The following is a 20322-nucleotide window of genomic DNA, read 5'->3' as shown; positions in this document are numbered from 1 at the left end:
AATACTGCTCCTATGTACAATAATATAACTACTATAATACTGCTCCTATGTACAAGAATATAACTACTATAATACTGCTCTAATTAAACTGTATTATAACTGTTGATCAGAATTGAATTCCTCTTTAGTGGCTGATTACCGTTATATTTAATGAGACCTCCACATATAATAATTTCTTTGTACAGTGCACCTTGCAGCCATGGAGGGACACCTGCACTGCCTAAAATTTCTGCTCAGTAAAGTCACCAGCTTCACTCTTGCCCTGGAGGCTGTGAACAATAAGGGAGAGACGGCAAAGGACCTGGCGAGAAGGTTTTATAAGGAGAGGATCATTCAGTATATAGACAGTGTGGGATATGAGAGGGACCATCCAGAGGAGAGTGAGGGTGAGTGCATCTGGTATCTGATGAGTTCTCTACCATAGACTTGTAACAAGAAAAAATCCATGTTGTTTCCCTTTACATAGACACAGAGGAAAATGGCATCCACTAGGGGGAGTTCTACAAATCTGTTAAAGGCTACGGTCAGGGCACGGTTTTACGATTGCATTTTACTCATTTTCTGCTACAAATCATTCGTTCATTTGGTCTTTATTTTTAAAAAAATCAGCAGCTTTTGTGATACATGGGGTTAAAAATCAGTCTGTTTGCAGATTGGCCGTCCTGAGTTCCCTCAGTTGAGGTCTCATGTGAAGCCTTATCATAAACAGTCATTTAAGTTTGATAACGAATTTGGCTATAATGAGCGTTTATGAGGTCAGGAGCTCAGAGATAAGGCTTCAGCTGCCAGAAGTCTGCAAATAGACAGATTTTTAACCTTTGTATCTCAAAAACTGCTAAAAAATTTGGATAAATTATTGAATTTAATAAACCAATCGAAATGAATGATTTTTAGTCCAAAATGAGTAAAATGCAATCATAAAATAAAAATTGCCCTGAAGGTGTCCAAAGCTTTTAAGCTCCCCCTGGTGGTGGTTGTGTGAAGGGAAGCAGAACATTCGGAGCTCTGTGTCAGAAAAATCTAAATCTGACCTTTACAGGGATATGCTAAGAAACCATTCAGCACAATCAGTTTTAAATGCTCTTTTCTATTAGATTTGTCATTTCCCGCTCATGTTGCGGCCTTCAAAGGTGATCTGGTGACCCTTCGAAAACTGGTAGAGAGTGGAATCATAAATGTCAATGAACGGGATGACAAAGGTTCTACCCCCTTACACAAAGGTAAGAGATTAAAGCTTCACTACAGTGTACTGTCGGCATATAGCTGTATTCAGACCTGCCCTTTTCTTAGGCCATGTGACGTCACATTCATTGTCGCAGCTCAGCCCCATAGAAATTAATGCGGCTGGGCTGCAATACCAATCGCAGCCACTATACAATTGACGGCGCTGTGCTTGGTGAGCTGAGAGAAGGTCACGACACTCACAGGAGCACCGCTGCCTTCTCAGACAGCTGACCGGCGGGGGTCAGATACTAATGACATCCAGACGAGAGTTCATCAGTATTAAAATCTCGGAAAACCCTTTTAAGTTTTAGATTAAAATCTTCTACAAAGTTATCCCTCAGATCCTGCTGCTTGAACCTAAATCTGATGTGTGGGGTGATGTATGTGTCGTAACCCAGTGTTGTGCTCTTCAGCTGCAGGCCATGGTCAGGTGGAGTGCATACAGTGGCTTCTGGAGATGGGGGCGGACTACAACATCACCAACGATGCTGGGGAGACCCCAAAAGATGTTGGTAAAAGGTAATTTAATGATCTACTATTCAATGCTAGCTCACACTGTCTTGGATTATGATTTGTAAACGGGATTTAGTATGAAATAGTATTGTAACGGCCTCTTCTAATTAGGCTATCCCAAGTTTATATGCAAAATGCACAGTCTTCTTCCCCCTCTGGCAGTCAGAAATATAGCCCTCAGTAAGTTCCCAGCCATTAATATTGTCCGCAGTCAGTCTATTTCTCCCTTCGGTAGCCACATATATAATTGCCTAGTAAGTTCCCAGTCTCCTTTCCCCTCTGGCAGCTATAAATATTGTCCACAATAAGTTTCTAGTCGGTCTCCTTCTCCCTCTGGCAGACAGAAGGTTCCCAGTAAGTCTCCTTCCCCATCTGGCAGCCATAAATATTGTTCCCAATACGTTTCTAGTCGGTCTCCTTCTCCCTCTGCCAGACAGAATGTTCCCAGTAAGTCTCCTTCCCCATCTGGCAGCTATAAATATTGTTCCCAATCAGTCTCTTTCCCCATATGGCAGTCATAAATATTGTCCCCAATAAGTTCCTAATCAGTCCCTTTCCCCCTCTGGCAGCCATAAAAATAGGTTGCCAGAGGGGGGAATACATATAAGCACTACATGACGTGGCGGTATTCTCATGTGTCACTGACAGGTTTGCACAGCTAGCTGCTGTAAAGCTCCTAGGGGGAGGAACAGATGAAGATTCAGAGGAAGAGATAAGTGAGGATGATCCTTTGTTCTTCGAGAGGCACGGAGTGGAAGGAAGCACCGACCACCAAGACAACGTACATCTGAGCGCAGCACAGAGGAAGGCGGCCCGCAGTACGTGAGAAGTGCTGCTCTAAGGAGAATCCATGCCAAGAGCAGTTACGACTTCCCTTCCATGCATGGTGGTGTTGGTGGAGTGGACAAGACCTGCCCAGGCTGTAGTGTGAATATGGCACCAAGCTCAAAGTATTAAGGTGTAGACCAGTGGCCTCCAACCATCCGGTCTACAGTGTGTAGGACACTACAACACCCAGCACACAGTCTGACAGGGCATGCTGGGTGTTGTATTTCCCTAACAAGTGGAGAACCATATGTTGGATACCACTGGGCTACAATTCTGACACCATGAGCCTCTGGTCAAGTTTTGGGAGAAATGTCACAGACATACATAATAGATACCGTACATAATAATTACATACATGCATACATACATAATAAATACAAAACACATAAATGAATACCTAATAAATACATGCATACATAATAAATACATGCATGTGTACATACTACATATAATAAGTAAATAAAACCAGATCTCGCCACATGACAGTCTAAGTGATTGTGGACCAACGTGTCACGTATTACATCTCTTACAGTGAGAGCCCACGACAAAATGAAGGAACTCGAGAAGCTACTGGAGATCGCGAAAAGCAATTTTAAGCATCTTGGTGGCATCCTGGAAGAAGAAAACCAGAGGAAGAAGGAGCAGAAAGAATCAAAGAAGTACAGTTATAGTATATATCGTATACACACTACTCCCAAAAAGTAGAACTCCCGCAAAATTTTTATTCTCTGACCTGTAAGAAAGGTGCATGATGTAATCTGTAGTGAATGTAATCTTCTTACCATTGGCTGTATTTGTGAGTTATAACCTCCCTTCTGATCCTCAGCTGTGTCATGTGACCAACTATCTGATATCCAACTGACACAGCACAGGAAGCCAGTTACTTCTCTATTCATTCCTATGAGATGAGGCTCCCATAGGAATACATAAAGAAATAGGCTTCCTGTCCACACATAAGATGCTGTGTCGGTTGGTGAGTCTGATGACACAGCTGAGGTATAACAACTACAGCCAATGGTAAGAAGATTACATTCACTACAGATTACATCATGTACCTTTCTGGCAGGTCAGAGAATACATTTTTTTGTGGAAGTTCTACTTTAAGGATATAGGGCTTTCAGGTGAAACCTATGGAAAATGTAAAAAGTTCCGGCTCCAGTGATATTATATCATAAAAGTTGGGCGTTTAAGTAGAAGCAGTAATGGCGATTTCCTCTTCTCGAACAATTTACGGAAACAAAAGCCGACCCCAGTGCTGGGTACACCCCCACAAAGATGTCAGTCAGTGTCTCAAGAACTTGTCATGTGGCCTTGAGCATCAATTACAGCTTGACAACAACGTCTCCTGCTGTTCACAATGACGCAATGACTTATTGTCTGCTGAGGCATGGCATCCCACTCTTCTCGAAGGGTGGCCCTCACGTCATTGAGGTTCTGGGGTACAGAGTTACGAGCCTCTACACGGCGACTCAGCTGATCCCATGGGTTTTCAATGGGATTCAGGTCTAGACAAAGCGCCGGCCACTCCATTTGGGGACCCCCAGTCTCCAGCAGCCGTTCTCTAATGATGCAACCTCGATGAGCTGGTGCATTGTCCTCCATGAAGATGACATTAGGCCTGTGTTGTTCGTGCAGAGGCACAATGACTGTATTAATGATGTTATTCTAGTAGTATGGGCTTGTCAGTGGACCATTCACAAAGTGTAGGGCAGTTCTGTATTGACTAGACACCTGTCCACACTGTAACATCACCACCACTAAAGGCTCGTCTGGTGACAACAGTGGCTGATGCACAGCGCTCTCCTTGACGTCTCCAACATCGTTGGTGGCCATCATTTCTCCTCAGTGTGAATCGACTTTCTTTGAATCAGATAATTTTTATTAACGATTTTCCATTTATACAAAAATAAATATGGAATATCAGCAGCGGATACAATAATGGGTACAAGTAATCTATTTGGACCTGTAGAAATTTATCTAGACATTTTCCAGAAGTAATATTACAAATTACATGTCAAGGCCCATTCATCCATATTTTAATATTAACAGTAACTACCCCACCCTGTGAATCGACTTTCATTAGTGAACCGCATTGATGCTCACAGGTCCCTCGTCCAGCGTAGATGCTCCCTGGCCCATGCAAGACGATGACGCCTGTGCCTGGTGGTGTGGTCAGCTACCCTTGCTGGTCGTCTAGCACTTAGACCACATTGAGTTAATAGTCTGACGTGACACTTGGGCACCTCTTACCTCCCTGAAATGTGCCTGGTGTTGTGTGGCATTCATCATCTGGTTCCACAGGGCGTTGTTCACAGTGAAGCGGTCATCAGTGTGGGATGTGGCCAAAGGACGTCCACTTCTTTGCCTTTCTTTCTGTGACTCTTCCAGTCTCTTTGTATCTCTGATACAACCTGCTGATGACACTCTAAGCTCAGTGGCCACTTGCATCTGAGAACATCCTGCTTTGAAGCCTTGCAATGGCAAGGTACTGCTGATCAATTGTTAGGTGTCGTCTTGGTCTCATGATGTCAAAATGTGAACAGCATGATGAGGAGGACTGTTTAAATACCAATTCTAATTGAACCAGGAAATTTATTGGGCGATTCATGGATCAAACACCTGTTGTGAATTTTGCCGTTAAGCTCCTTGTTAGAGAACAGCAAGTTGTGCAAAAAATACTGAAACATTGAACAGTTGGACATGAGCGTTCAAAAGTTTAGAGAAGGTCACATTAAGTTCATCTGTAAAGGTTAGAGGGCATTTTAGGTTCATCCTGAAATTTCACCCACAAGCCTAATATCCCTAACTTTTTGTGGGTAGTGTATAAATAACTGCAGTAACTCCAATAACCAGTCACTACTGCAGGCTTAAAGGGGATATCCATAGACCTTTAATTTTGAGTTAATAGAGGGGATCTTCTGTTCAGGATCCTTAACTTATGGCCAGAGCGGAGTGCAGTCACAAAGAGCAGCTCTATGTCTGGAGGACCCGTCTTGTCCCATATTACACAGACAACCAATTGATATGAATGGACACCATGTAATGCTTAGTTTCTCCTGTGGTGGCGCTGCAGGGAAACGGAACGCTTACCACCAGGTTTGCCCACAGATTACAGCTGATTACTGGGGGAAGGGAGACACTTTATGATGAGCATATTCCAATAACCAGATCAGAGACATAACCTAAAGCTCCTGGGCCCCAGTGCAAGATCTGTAAGAGGACCCCACTGACCATGTGTCATTTATAGCACTAGGGTCGTCTTATGCAGAAGGGGGGCCTCCTCTCAGGGGCTTTGTTTTTCTCCTGCACCCAGGAAGATCAGAGACTTGGAGGAGCAGCTGGAGTATGAGCGCCTGCGCAGGGAGAAGATGGAGGTCCAGCTGGATGACTACAGGGTGCAGATCTCTCAGCTCAGCAGCTGCCTTGAGCAGATGAAGCCTTCCTCCAGATCTGGGGTAAGTGCTTGGAATGGCTTATCATCTTTGGTTTGAACAGTTTCTTATATTCTACCTTACCCTTCATGCTTGAGGTGGCCTCAGTATCCACAGCGCAGAGTATTTCAGGAGATAATTGTGCCAGTCTTGTGGGGAGGGGTAACCTGTCCTGTAAGAAGGGAAGGAAGGTAGTAGTTTACTAAAACTTAACTTTTATTCAAAATTGCAAATAAAAATCGGGCATCTGTACCCAAATATAATCCCAAAAAGTATGTGCACACCCACTTACGTGCCACAAGCACCGCAAATAAATGTCGAATACCCTGTAGTCAAATCACAAGGGCATAGCAACAAAGCACCTACCAATCACAGAATGTAACGGTTTCCTATTAATAAAAGGAACAATCTTACCGTTAGGTAGGAGTCTTCTGGAATCAAACTTGGAGCGTATCGGATATCGCTTCAGTGAAAAATAATGGGCAGAGGGACAGGGATATGGAGTGCGCATGCACCAGTTACTGGCGTGAAATTGGCGCATGCGCACTGCATATCTCTGTGCCTCTGACCACAGTGGGCAGAACAGTGCGCATGCCCGGGCCCGGCAGTGATGCGCGAACAGCCTACAGAGAAATATGATGTCACAGAGCCACAGGGCTGGCCTGAGCTTACTAAGGAGCGGAGTTAGGTGCGAGTGAGGCGGAGGAACTTGGGCACTTTCAGAAAACTCTCCGCCCCTGGGCACTTGCGACCGCTCATTAGCATATGATAAAAACGATTTGAAGCATCAGAAGAACTAACCACGGGTAACATCTGTGTCATGTCTTTGTGCCCCACTGAACAATGTCACCTGTTTGAAACCGGTCAGGTAGGTGATAGGCTCCCTTTAAATTTTAGTTGCCAGATTTTTGACCATTCCTCTAGTTTTCATAAATCCTTTTCCATTTGGTGTATCCCTCCAGGAACATCAACCCTGTTACAAATCTTTGTGTCATCTGCAAAAAGACAAACCTTACCATCGAGGCCTTCTGCAATTTCGCTGATAAAGATATTAAACAATATGGGTCCCAGAACAGATCCCTGAGGTTCCCCACTGGTAACAAGACCTTGGTCTGAATATACTCCATGACTACAACCCTCTGTTGTCTGTCCCTCAGCCACTGCCTAATCCATTCAACAATATGGGAGTCCAAGCCCAAAGACTGCAATTTATTGATAAGCCTTCTATGTGGGACAGTATCAAAAGCCTTACTAAAGTACAGATAAGCGATGTCTACTGCACCTCCGCCATCTATTATTTTAGTCACCCAATCAAAAAAATCAATAAGATTAGTTTGACATGATCTCCCTGAAGTAAACCCATGCTGTTTTTCATCTTTCAATCCATGGGATTTTTAGATGTTCCACAATCCTCTCCTTAAGTATGGTTTCCATTAATTTCCCCACTATTGATGTCAGGCTTACTGGCCTATAGTTACCCGATTCCTCCCTACTACCTTTCTTGTGAATGGGCACAACATTTGCTAATTTCTAATCTTCTGGGACGACTCCTGTTGCAAGTGATTGGTTAAATAAATCTGTTAATAGCTTTGGGTGTATCCCATCAGGCCCCTGTGACTTATTTGTATTAATTTTAGACAGCTGACTTAGAACCTCTTCGTCTGTAAAGACACATGCATCAAAAGATTCATTAGTCTTCCTTCCTAACTGAGGTCCTTTTCCTTCATTTCCCTTTGTAAAAACTGAACAGAAGTATTCATTGAGGCAGTCAGCTAGTTCTTTATCTTTTCCATATACCTTCCTTCTTTTGTTTTTAATTTGGTAATTCCTTGTTTTAGTTTCCTTTTTTCATTTATGTATCTGAAGAATGTCTTATCGCCTTTTTTCACCGACTGAGCTAAATTTCTCTTCTGCCTGTGCTTTAGAAGCTCTTATAACTTGTTTGGCCTCTCTCTGCCTAATCTTAAAAAAATGTGCCTGTCATCCTCGTTTTTATTTTTTATTTTTTATAATTACTAAATGCTATCTTTTTGTTTTTTATGATTTTGGCCACTTCTGCTGAGTACCACAGTGGTCTCTTCCTTTTTTTGCTTTTACTGACAAGCCTAATGCAATTATCTGTTGCCTTCAATAGTGCCACTTTTAAGTAGTCCCATTTCTCCTGGACTCCAATGAAACTGTTCCAATCTTATAGGGACTCGTATACCACTAATCTAATTTTTAAAAAAATCTGTTTTTCTAAAATCTAAAACTTTTGTTTTTGTGTGGTGTGACTCAGTCACTGTACTTATAGTAAACCACATTGACTGGTGATCACTAGATCCCAAGCTTTCCCCTACAGTAATATCAGAACCAAATTCCCTTTGTAAATACTAAATCTAAAATGGCCTCCTTACTGGTTGGCTCCTCCACTACTTGCTGTAGAGATAATGCCAGTAGGGAATTTAGAATATCTGTACTCCTGGCAGAAATAGCTATTTTGGTTTTCCAGTTTACATCAGGAAGATTGAAGTCTCCCATAATGATAACTTCCCCCTTCAATGTCGTTTTAGCTATTTCCTCAACTAGTAGATCATCTAATTCTTTGACTTGGCTAGGTGGTCTATATATCACACCTACACGAGTTACCTTATGATTATCAAGCTGCAAGGTAACCCAAACTGACTCTAAAATGGTCTCGCTAACTTGTATCAAATTAGATTTCATGCTATCTTTCACATACAGGGCCACCCCTCCCCCCTTCTTACCTTCTCTGTCTTTCCTATATAGAGAGAACCCTGGCATTGTTATATCCCAGTCATTACTTCCATTGAACCACGTCTCAGTAACAGCCACTAAATCTATATTCTCAGATGCCATTATAGCCTCAAGTTCATTGATCTTATTCCCTAAACTGCGAGCATTTGTAGACAAGAATCTGAGCTTGTCATTTCTTAACCTATGTGCTACTGCCATCCTCTGGCATTTTTCCGGGGGGCAGTCGGACTGCTGGATTATCACTCTTTTGCCTGCCCCTTTCCTAGTTTAAATGCTCCTTAGCAAATACTTTGAACTGTTCACTGAGGACATTCGTTCCCTTGAGAGAAAGATGCAAACCATCTTTCTTTTACAGTTCTTTTCCATTCCAACGAGAGCTAACATGAGACACAAAGCCAAACCCTTGGTTCAGACACCATTCACCAAGCCATACATTGAATTCCTTAATGCGCATCTTCCTGTCATGCTGAAGGTTATGCACAGGCAAAACTGCAGAGAATGAAACAGTTGATGCAACCTCCCGTATATCCTTTCCAAGTGTGTGAAAAGCTTCCTTCACCTTTGAAACCTCATTGCAAGCCAGATTGTTTGTCCCCAGATGGACAATGACATCCACCTCCCTTTCCTGCTTTGCTTGCCTAACAATATTAAGGATCCGTCGTCTATCCCTGCTAGCGGTAGCACCAGGGAGACATCTCACAACACCCTTCTCCTCAAACTTCACACCTCTTATGATGGAATCGCCCACCAACAGCTGCTTACTATAAGTCCTCACCTTCTCCTTTTTGTCTTTGGCTGCAGTCTTGCATACTTTAGGCATGGAAGATGATTGTTCCTCACCCACTGTCCCTGAGCCATCCTCCATGTTGCTCTTGCACTCTTGCTTTGTGGGCGCCTGCGCACTCAGGGGTAGGGAGATCTGATGAAACATTTTGCGCTGCAAAATCTCTATACCCCTAAGTGCGCACGCGCGGTGTACGAAGTACTTCTATCGCGGCACTGCAATAATTCTTTGCTAAGTCTGTGGATGTGCGCTTGCGCAGCTCCGCGCACACCCTCCTCCAGCTGATTCCGGTGCGGCCGCGTCATTTCCGGTATAGACCTTTGGCAAGGTATAGAGATTTGGCAGAACACCGGCCTCCACTAACACGTGCGATTGAGACGCCACACGCATTCCAAGTCTGGTCTGAAGACTGGGCAATACTTAGAGCCATCAGATTATTACATAATGAGCCATATGCTCTTATATTTACCTATGACCTAGTCATTTTGCTATACTTATGATCACTTGAGTTTTTTTGGGGTGAAATTAGAAATTACCTATTTTATTCACAAAATTGGGCTGGTTTATTTTAAATTGAACAACCAGCCACATATATGCCCTTTATCCCCTGATGAGTCTTGGGCACATATAATTATAAGACGAAACGCGTAGGGTTAATCACCCTTCCTAGGGGTCCTACATAATATAGCCTCTTTAGGTAGGGACGTCCAGGGCCTCCTATCCTTGTCAGGGGGATGACTCCGTATTAGGAGGACATCAGGGTACATCAGTTCTGACAGGGAGGTCTAGAGACAGCGTCCAACATTAGGACCCTGCCCATTATTATTCACTGAAGCGATATCCGATACGCTCCAAGTTTGATTCCAGAAGACTCCTACCTAACGGTAAGATTGTTCCTTTTATTAATAGGAAACCGCTACATTCTGTGATTGGTAGGTGCTTTGTTGCTATGCCCTTGTGATTTGACTACAGAAAGGGTATTCGACATTTATTTGCGGTGCTTGTGGCACGTAAGTGGGTGTGCACATACTTTTTGGGATAATATTTCGGTACAGATGCCCGATTTTATTTTTTTATTTTGCAATTTTAAATAAAAGTTAAGTTTTAGTAAACTACTACCTTCCTTCCCTTCTTCTTGGTTCTGATTTAGCTGTGGTAGTATTGAGGGAGGCCTTCTTTTTTGTCTAACCTGTCCTGTAAGCAGCACAGAGTTTTTCAGGAGGTAATTGTGTCGATCCTGTGGGGAGGGGTGACCTGTCCTGTATAACCGTTTAATATAGTGCCAGTTTGGGGGGGTGACAGATGGAGTGTTCCGTAGTGTAAGGAGCAGGGTCCCCAGCAGCGCAGAGTATTTTAGGAAAGTGTGAGGGGCTGTGACCTCCTCACCTGGTATGGGCCGGTTACTACTGGATCATAATAAGAGATGACAGATTGAGAGTCAGATCATGGACTGGGCAGAGCTTACAGCAGCACAGAGTATTACAGGAGAGAGAAGTGTTCCGATCTTGTGGGAAGCAGTGACCGGACCTACTATGTGATTACACTAGTGAGGAGGGGGCTGCTTGCAACAGGTTCATGTTGGAAGTTCACAGAGATTGTGGGAGGAGTAGGGTCACCCAGCAGCACAAAGTATTTCAGGAGAGGAGTGTATTGTAATTTCGGGAGGCAACGACCTGCCAATTAATGCCATTATGTTATTGATGAGGGGACCTGCTTGTGACCGGGTCATGATGAGAGGTCAAAGACTAAGAGATGATGGAAGGAGCAGGACTCCCAGCCAGGGCTGCACCTAGCCTTTCTGCTGCCTGAGGCGAACATGGCATCCGTTTTTCTTGCGGATCCATTGTAACAATACCTTTCCTTGTCCGCAAAACGGACAAGAATAGGACATGTTCTATTTTTTTTATTTTTTTTGTGGGGCTACAGAACGGACATACAGATGCAGATAGCACATGGTGTGCTGTCCGCATATTTTTCGCGGACCCATTGAAATGAATGGGTCTGCATTCTATCCGCAAAAAAACGGAACGGACAAGGAAACAAAATACGTTCGTATGAATGTAGCCTAATACAACGCCCCATACCTCTTACATCCGGGGACGTCTCCTCTGATGTCGACGTTCTCGTTCCTCATCTTCTCCTTTTAGTACAGACCACCATGATGATTTCTTTCAGCCATCTCTCGTCTCGGCAGTTTGACAAAAAACATCTTAGTTTACTACTTTTCCATCATCCTCCCATCTTCTGGACAAATCATCCTACCACCCCCAATACTGTGCAGCTGTGCTCCCCAATACTATACTGCAGAAACGGATAAACCCAGGGCGCCCCCCAACTAATAATTCTCTGGTAGTAACACTGCCCCTAACATGTCCCCAGAAGTAATAATGCTCCCATAGTGCCCATACTAGTAATTATGTTCCCCACAGTCCCCCAGTAGTAATAAAGCCCACCAAAATGCCCCCCCCCCCCCTAGTAATTATTCTCCTTATAATGTGACATTAGAAAAATGCCCCCTTAAAATTAGCACCAATACAAAAAAATGCCCCCTTATAAATGTGTGCCAGTGTGAAAAATACCCCCTTTTGATGCCCCCAGTTGAGCTAATGTACCCATAGTGCCCCCATAATGTACCAGTATAAAATGCCCCTATATAATGCCCCCCCAAGTCAATTCTCCCATAGTGCTCCTCTCCCCTCTTCCGCATAATGTACCAGTATAAAATGCCCCTAGTAGATGCCCTCAGTGTCCCCCATAATTTACCAGTATAAAATACCCCTTTAGTGCCATCAGTAGATGCCCTCATAGTGCTCCTCTTTCCCCATAGTACCCCCATAATGTGTCCGAGTATAAAATGCCCCTATACAGAGCCCACCATATAAAATACCCCTTCTTTGTGCCCTCAGTAGATGTCCCCCAATAAGAAATGCCCCCATAATGTTCCTCTCCGCCCCCTTCCCGATAGTGGCCCCCACTAATGTGCCAGTAAGGAGTGCCCCAGATGCCCCATATAAAATACTTTTGTGCCCACATAGTGCCCCCCAATAATGTGCCAGTAAGGAGTGCCCTAGATACCCCCATAGTGCTCCTCTCTGCATTGTCTGCCATATAAAAAAATAAACACTTATACTTACCTCCATGTCAGCGATGCGATGCAGGCCTCTTCCAGCCTGTGTCCTGCGCTGTACGGCTTAGGCGGCACGATGACATCATCGCGCCGCCTGCACCGGCCTCTGATAGGCTGCAGGCACTAGGCCTGCAGCCTATCAGAGGAACGGGGGAAGGGAGACGCCTCTTCTCTGCCCGCAGCATCCATCTGTATCGCTGTCCTGACGACGGCCATACAGATCAATATAGAGATGAGTGCTTCCACATTGGAATCGCTCATCTTTCCCTGTGCTCTTCTGCCCCCACTTGTCACCAGGGCCGCGCCGCCTGAGGTGATAGCCTCATCTCGCCCAGCAGCACAGAGGGTTTCAGGACAGGCAGTGTACTCCTTGTATGGAAAGCAGTGACCTGTCCATTAGTATAATTATGGTATTGAAGAGAGAGCCTCTTATTACAGTCGTGAGAGGTCACAGGAGACAGGGTCCCCAGCAGCACAGAGTATTTCAGGAGAGGGGATCGCACTGATCCTGTGGGTTGGGGGGGGGGGGGGGGGGCAGAGTCTCTTTTTGAGATTGTGCTATTGAGGAGAAAGCTGCAGGTGACTGGGTCATGAGGATAGGTCTCTGAGAGTTACAGTGGGAGGAGTGCGATCCCCCAGCAGCGCAGAGTCTTTCAGCAATTTGTCCACTCATGGGAGACCACAAACAGAAAGTCACACTAGGAGGCAGCAGCGCAGTGACGAGGCTCCTGGTGCTTATAGACTGCGGGGGTCTTATACGTGGCTACCCCTAGTGTTAGAGAATTCTGTCTTCTCGGCGTCCCTCCCCATGCACAGGTCATTGTAAATCCTGCACACCCGCTCACAACATGGTACAGTCCGTGCCGAATTAGTCTCCCAGCGTATCCTTTGTCTGACTCCACACACAGGCCGAGCGCGGCCATCTCCGGAGTCGCAGCGTCTGAAAACGCAGAGCCGGATGATCTATTTTTTTATTTTATTTTTTATCTGTTTTTGGGAAAGTTGTGTGAGATTTAGTATGGCCCAAGCATCCACAGGGCGAGTCACCCAGCTTCTCCAAACACCCAAATGGCAAATCTGCCTTGTTATGTAGTGAGAGGACGATGGAGAATTTAATGCTACGTGCTTTTACTGTGCATGATGTGAACTGTGGAGCTGCCCTTTAATTACGGCCGAATAGGCATTTAGGCGTTTAGTTGTGTTGAGTCATGCAGGGTGGGGTGTGCAGATCTGCAGGAACAACCCGCCTGATTATATCCGAGTGACACTAAAATGTCTAAATGTACTTCAAATGGCGCCCCCTGGTGGTGCAGGTTCTTATCAACACCCCCCATCCTGACGCTACCCAGGGAATAAGGCTGAAGCACTAGCTCTATGTGATAAAATGAAATACGAAGGAACTCTGTAAATGTTTTGAATGGAAAAAGAAAAACTACCATTTTCTGTCCTGTGTGGGCCTGTATGTCTCCATGGTAACAGACTACAAACAAACATTGTGCAGTCTGATCCTGCAGTCGTGTGTTACTCCACCCGTCTCCTTTAGAAATGAATATTATAGATTATTATTAGATTGTATTAAGGACGTCCTCATTAGATGTGACTGGCCATTAGGTGCTGGCTTAAGTGGAACCGTTGTATTTCCAAGCGTCACCTCACTGGGTCCAAAAAGGCATCATAGCGTGTGACACAACCCAGTGCAATACCACACACAACCTGTGGAGAGGTGTGGCGCCATTTATGGAAGAAATCAGCCATTCTGAACAATGTTTAATACTGATGACCTTTCCTCAGGATAAGGCCTCATGCACACGACCGTATTTTTTTGCGGTCCGCAAAAACGGGTTCCGTTTTTCCGTGATCATTTTTTCGTCCGTGGGTCTTCCTTGATTTTTGGAGGATCCACTGACATGAAAAAAAAGTAGTTTTGGTGTCCGCCTGGCCGTGCGGAGCCAAACGTATCCGCCCTGAATTACAATGCAAGTCAATGCGGACGGATCCGTTTGAAATTGCACCATATTGTGTCAACGTCAAACGGATCCGTCCCCCATTGATTTTCAATGTAAAGTCAGGAGTTAATATACCATAGGATCTGAGTTTTCTCCAATCCGATGGTATATTTTAACTTGAAGCGTCCCCATCACCATGGGAACGCCTCTATGTTAGAATATACCGTCAGATTTGAGTTACATCGTGAAACTCAAATCCGACAGTATATTCTAACACAGAGGCGTTCCCATGGTGATGGGGACGCTTCAGGTTAGAATATACTAAAATAACTGTGTACATGACTGCCCCCTGCTGCCTGGCAGGTGCTGCTAGGCAGCAGGGGGCAGCACCCCCCCCCTGTAGTTAACTCATTGGTGGCCAGTGGGCCCCCCCCCGTGTAGTTAACTCATTGGTGGCCACACCAATGAGTTAACTACACGGGGGGGAGGGGGGCCCACTGGCCACCAATGAGTTAACTACAGGGGAGGGAGGGGGGCCCACTGGCCACCAATGAGTTAACTACAGGGGAGAGGGGAGGGGGGGGGGGGCGGCCGCACTGGCCACCAATGAGTTAACTACAGGGAAGGGGGGGCAGTCATGTAGTTAACTCTGTAGTCCTGTAGTTAACTCGTTGGTGGCCAGTGGCCCCCCCCCCCCCCCCCCCCGTGTAGTTAACTCATTGGTGGCCAGTGCGGCCGCCCCCCCTCCCCTGTAGTTAACTGTAGTGACAGTTCATTAAGCAATGCGCCGCACAGACCTGTCACTTACCAGTAGGAGGAGCTCCCGGCCGGACGCAGAGATCGCAGGTAAGTATAATGGTTCTACAAATTGCTAAGTAACCATGGCAACCGGGACAGCAGTAGCGTCCTGGTTGCCATGGTTACCGATCGGAGCCCCAGCGATTAAACTGGGACTCCGATCGGTACTCTCCGCTGCCACCAATGATAGGGGGGGGAGATTTTAATTAGGAGGGGGAGGGAGGGGAGAGGGCCCACTGGCCACCAACAGGTTAACTACAGGGGAGGGGGGGGGGGCGGCCGCACTGTCCACCAATGTGTTAACTACAGGGGGGGGGGGGCCCACTGGCCACCAATGTGTTAACTACAGGGGGGGGGGGGCTGCCCCCTGCTGCCTGGCAGCACCTGCCAGGCAGCAGGGGGCAGTCATGTACACAGTTCTTTTAGTATATTCTAACCTGAAGCGACCCCATCACCATGGGAACGCCTCTGTGTTAGAATATACTGTCGGTTCTGAGTTTTCACAAAGTGAAAACTCCGCTATGAAAAAGCTTTTATGCAGACGGATCTTCGGATCCGTCTGTATAAAAACTAACCTACGGACACGGATGCCAATCTTGTGTGCATCCGTGTTCTTTCACGGACCCATTGTCTTGAATGGGTCCGTGAACCGTTGTCCGTCAAAAAATAGGACAGGTCCTATTTTTTTGACGGACAGGATACACGGATCACAGTCTCGGCTGCAAAACGGTGCATTTTCCGATTTTTCCACGGACCCATTGAAAGTCAATAGGTCCGCAAAAAAAAAAAACGGAAAACGGCACAACGGCCACGGATGCACACAACGGTCGTGTGCATGAGGCCTAAGTCATCAGTATCTGATCTGTGGAAGGGGGGAATCTGATCTGATTTAGTGAGAGTTTGAAGAGGCCTTGGCACCCTGGTCAGCACTGCGGCCTCCTCCTATCCCAGTGACGTCACGTTTATTGGTCACGTGGCCTAGGTGCAGCTCAGTGTCATTCAAGTGAATGGGGCTGAGCTGCAATACCAAACACGGCCACTATACAATGGACGGCGCTGTGAGGAGGCCAGGGCTCTCTTTCAAACAGCTGATCGTCAGGGGGTTCCGGGTGTTGGACCCCCACCAATGATTGGCTACTGATGACTTATCCTGAGGATAGGTCACCAGTATAAAACACTCCCCTTTATGAAGATGGCTTTCACAGGGTGAAACTGAATATGTCCTTGTAGTGTTTTTTTTGATGACTTTTTTTATTTAATTTTTTCTCTCCAGAAACTGTCTGAGGCGTATAAGGAGAAGAAAAGCGCGAAGAAGAAACCGGTTCAGCAGACAAACCCTGGGGGCGTCTTTGTGAGGCGGTGAAGAGAAGAGTAAAGCAAAGCATCGGCCTGCATCTGTATATAGTGAAAAAGACAAACACTTCTGGGGGTTTTAGGATTTTATATTTTCATGAAAAATTCAGGCCGTGATTGAAAATTAGGTATTCGTTCAGATTACAGACAATCGTGATTGCCCGCAGTGGTGACGTGTCCCTCACGTGATACATGTTTGTGAGACACCAAAAAGTTGGGGAGAGACATAAAAAATAAAAAAAAATTAAAAGGGGAAATCCGTTCACAATGACTATGAACCTAGATAAAGGCGAGAGGTTGACACTGGTGAAGTCTCTGATCGTCCTGACTGAAAGGAGCTATAGTGGGATCGAACCTCTTTGGCGCTGCTCAGAGACTTCTGTAGATCTAACACAATGGGGCACATTTAGGCTTATTGCTCCGTGGTCGTATTGCGGACCTGCAATACACAGGCACCGTGTTCCGTGTGCATTCCTCATCACAGATGTGGACCTATTCACTTCAATGGGTCGGCAAATCCGGAAATACCGAACGGAACCCTACGGAGTGCTTCCGTGGGGTTTCGTATCCGTACTTCCATTCCGCAAAAAAGATAATTTACTAATATTTACGCCTTCCAGGGGTCGATGAAAAACTGAGTGGGGCACATTTACTATAGTGTTTGCTCCTGTTTTTAGGCATAAAAATGCTGTTTTAGACTGTCTTATTTTATTTATTTTTTTGTTGCATTTAGGCCTCTTTCACACGGGCGTGACGGATCGGCTCAGGGTGCGTTCAGTGAAACTCGCACCATTTTGCAAGCAAGTTCAGTCAGTTTTGTCTGCGATTGCGTTCAGTTTTTTTCCGCACGGGAGCAATGCGTTTAGATGCGTTTTTCACGCGCGTGATAAAAAAAAACTGAAGGTTTACAAACAACATCTCCTAGCAACCATCAGTGAAAAACGCATCGTATCCGCACTTGCTTGCGGATGCAATGCGTTTTCCACTGAAGCCCCATTCACTTCTATGGGGCCAGGGTGAAATAGCGGAAGGACGGATCCGATAGGGTGCACAGCCTGTTGGATCCGTTCTGCCGCAAGTGTGAAAGTAGCCTAAATCAGGTGCAAAATAAGGCACACCTTTATAAATAGATTGGAAAATAGGTGCAAAAGTTAGAAAACGTATGAATTAGTCCAAAAGGATAAAAAAAAAAAAACTGCAAACGAGGCATAAATGCCTCCAAAACAAGCGCATTTTTAATAGTAAGGCCCCTTTCACACGAGCAAGTTTTCCGCGCGGGTGCAATGCGTGACGTGAACGCATAGTCCGGCGGCCTTTCGCCGTGCTGCGCCGGAGCTCCACCCCCGTCCCCATGATAGTCAATGGGGACGGAGCGGCGGTCCGGCGAAATAGCGGATCCGACAGGGTGAACAGCCTGTCGGATCAGTCCTGCCGCAAATGTGAAAGTAGGCTGAGTCGCAAAAACTGTTAAATTGTTACTCCACAGCTGGGGTACTTTTCTACGTCTGTTTTGAGCGGTGAGTTGCGCCACATTTTGCCTAAAAAAAAGTCACCCTTTCATGGAGAAGTGTGCCTACTTTCAGCCCACTTGCGCAGCATTTCCATCTGCATACTAATTAGACCAATCAAAGTGAATATGAACCTGTTGTACTGAAAAAGAACCACTAGAGGTCAGACTAATGCCAGTATGCCTAGTCTATTTCATGAAGTGCTCTGAAACATTTAATAAATAGTTGGCAAAAAAAAAAAAAAGAGACAGGTGAAGCAAATACACCTAATCGTACACCTAAGGGGACTTTCACACTAGCGTTATTCTTTTCCGGTATTTTGTTCCGTCCTAGGGGCTCTATACCGGAAAAGAACTGATTAGTTTTATCCCCATGCATTCTGAATGGAGAGCAATCCGCTCAGGATGTCTTCAGTTCAGTCTTTTTGCCTTTTCAGGACGGAGAGAAGTGTGAAAGCACCCTAAAAACAGGAGAACTTGATAAATGTGCCCCAGTGTGTCAGTTTTTCATGGCCATCTTTTTTTTTTTTTTTTTCACTGTTGTGTGAATGTAACCTAACATCAGCAAATGTGAAAAAGGCTTTCAGTTGCTCTCGCAGACTATTGCACGACTTGCCCTTGGCGTGATCTGTCAGTCGACCACTCCTAGGGAGGGTAATAAGTCTTGAATTTCCTCCACAATCTGACTGTGGATTGATGGAATCCAAACTCTTTAGAGATGGTTTTCCAGCCTGATGAGCATCAAAAACGCTTCTTCTGAGGTCCTCAGAAATCACCTTTATTCGTGCCATGATAAACTTCCACAAACATGTGTTGTAGAGATCAGACTTGGAGATCTCTGTTCTTTAAATAAAAACAAGTCGCCCACTCACCCCTGATTGTCATCCCATTGATTGACAACACCCGACTCTAATTCCACCTTCAAATTATCTGCTAATCCTGAAGGCTCACAAACTTCTGCCACTCAGACATGTGATATTGGATCTTTTTCCACAATAAATAAATGACCAAGTCTAATATTTTGACTCATTTGTTTGATTTCGGTTATCTTTAACTCCTCGAACCCCAGCGATCCTCTGCGTGAATGGAGCGGTAGCGCTTTGAATGTCCCACAGAACTGAATGGAGCAGTAGACAGACGTGTGCACTACCGCTTCATTTAGAGAGAGGACCCCCATCTCTGGGATTTCCAGCAGTCAGACCCCCAGAAATCTGACATTTATCACCATGTTCGCGGGATAACCCCCTTTAAAGCTAGGTGATTGCTGGCGATCCCAGCCCTTAAAAAATCTTAAAGGAAAAATATGCCATCACGTGATGATCAGTGGGGGTCCGACCTATCTTATGAAATGAAGGCCCTGCAGCGCTGGTGTGATGCTGCCCCCCTTCACTGCAGTGCGGCCTTATCTAAGTAAATGGATCTGTATAGCGGCTCCTTGCAAGCAAGCGGACGGCGCCTTCGTGCAGGAAAAAGGGACGCGGTACTACACCAGTAGATCAGTGGCGGTCTCAGAGGTCAGACCCTCCACCTATCATATGATGGCACATACTAGTGATAAGCCATCACTTTCTAAAATGAGAACATCAAATTAACAAGAGGTTTTCCAGCAGTTCTTGATGCCGTCTCCTCAGTATAGGAGACCATTGTATCACTGGTGTGGGTCCGAAGCCCCGCCGACCAGCAGTTTAAAGAGGCCATGGCCTCCAGAGTGGAACGGAGGCAAACTGACGCATTCTGAGCGGATCCTTTTCTATTCAGAATGCATTAGGGCAAGACTGATCCGTTTTGGACCGCTTGTGAGAGCCCTGAACGGATCTCGCAAACGGAAAGCGAAAAACGCCAGTGTAAAAGTAGCCTTATTAGGCACAACACTGTACAGCGGCTGCGCTCGATATTTAAAGGGGTTGTCTCTCACTTCGGCAAATGGCATTTATCATGTAGAGAGAGTGAATACAAAGCACTTACCAACGCCGCTTGCTGCAGTGACACAACCCCTTCGAGGCCAGACCCATGTACTCCTTCTTTCAGGGGTTAGTCGATCCACCTAATGGACT

The 20322-nt window shown here is 45.5% G+C and overlaps 1 protein-coding gene across 1 annotated transcript in view; it reads left to right on the top strand.

Annotated features, from left to right (window-relative positions):
- The window catches only part of ANKRD42 (ankyrin repeat domain 42), a 30348-nt gene extending 13093 nt beyond the window's left edge, over nucleotides 1–17255 (top strand). The window contains exons 6-12 of the mRNA XM_040426398.1: nucleotides 186–386; nucleotides 1095–1220; nucleotides 1638–1743; nucleotides 2386–2555; nucleotides 3098–3224; nucleotides 5879–6020; nucleotides 16682–17255. Of these exons, the coding sequence (XP_040282332.1) occupies nucleotides 186–386; nucleotides 1095–1220; nucleotides 1638–1743; nucleotides 2386–2555; nucleotides 3098–3224; nucleotides 5879–6020; nucleotides 16682–16771 (962 nt within the window). The 3' untranslated portion in view covers nucleotides 16772–17255. The remainder of the gene's footprint in view (nucleotides 1–185; nucleotides 387–1094; nucleotides 1221–1637; nucleotides 1744–2385; nucleotides 2556–3097; nucleotides 3225–5878; nucleotides 6021–16681) is intronic.
- Nucleotides 17256–20322: the final 3067 nt, after the last annotated feature.

Source organism: Bufo bufo, chromosome 3 (assembly GCF_905171765.1).
Source record: "Bufo bufo chromosome 3, aBufBuf1.1, whole genome shotgun sequence".
Classification (NCBI taxonomy): Eukaryota; Metazoa; Chordata; class Amphibia; order Anura; family Bufonidae; genus Bufo; species Bufo bufo.
The sequence above is the reverse complement of the archived record's forward strand: the minus strand, read 5'-3'. Positions and strand labels throughout refer to the sequence as shown.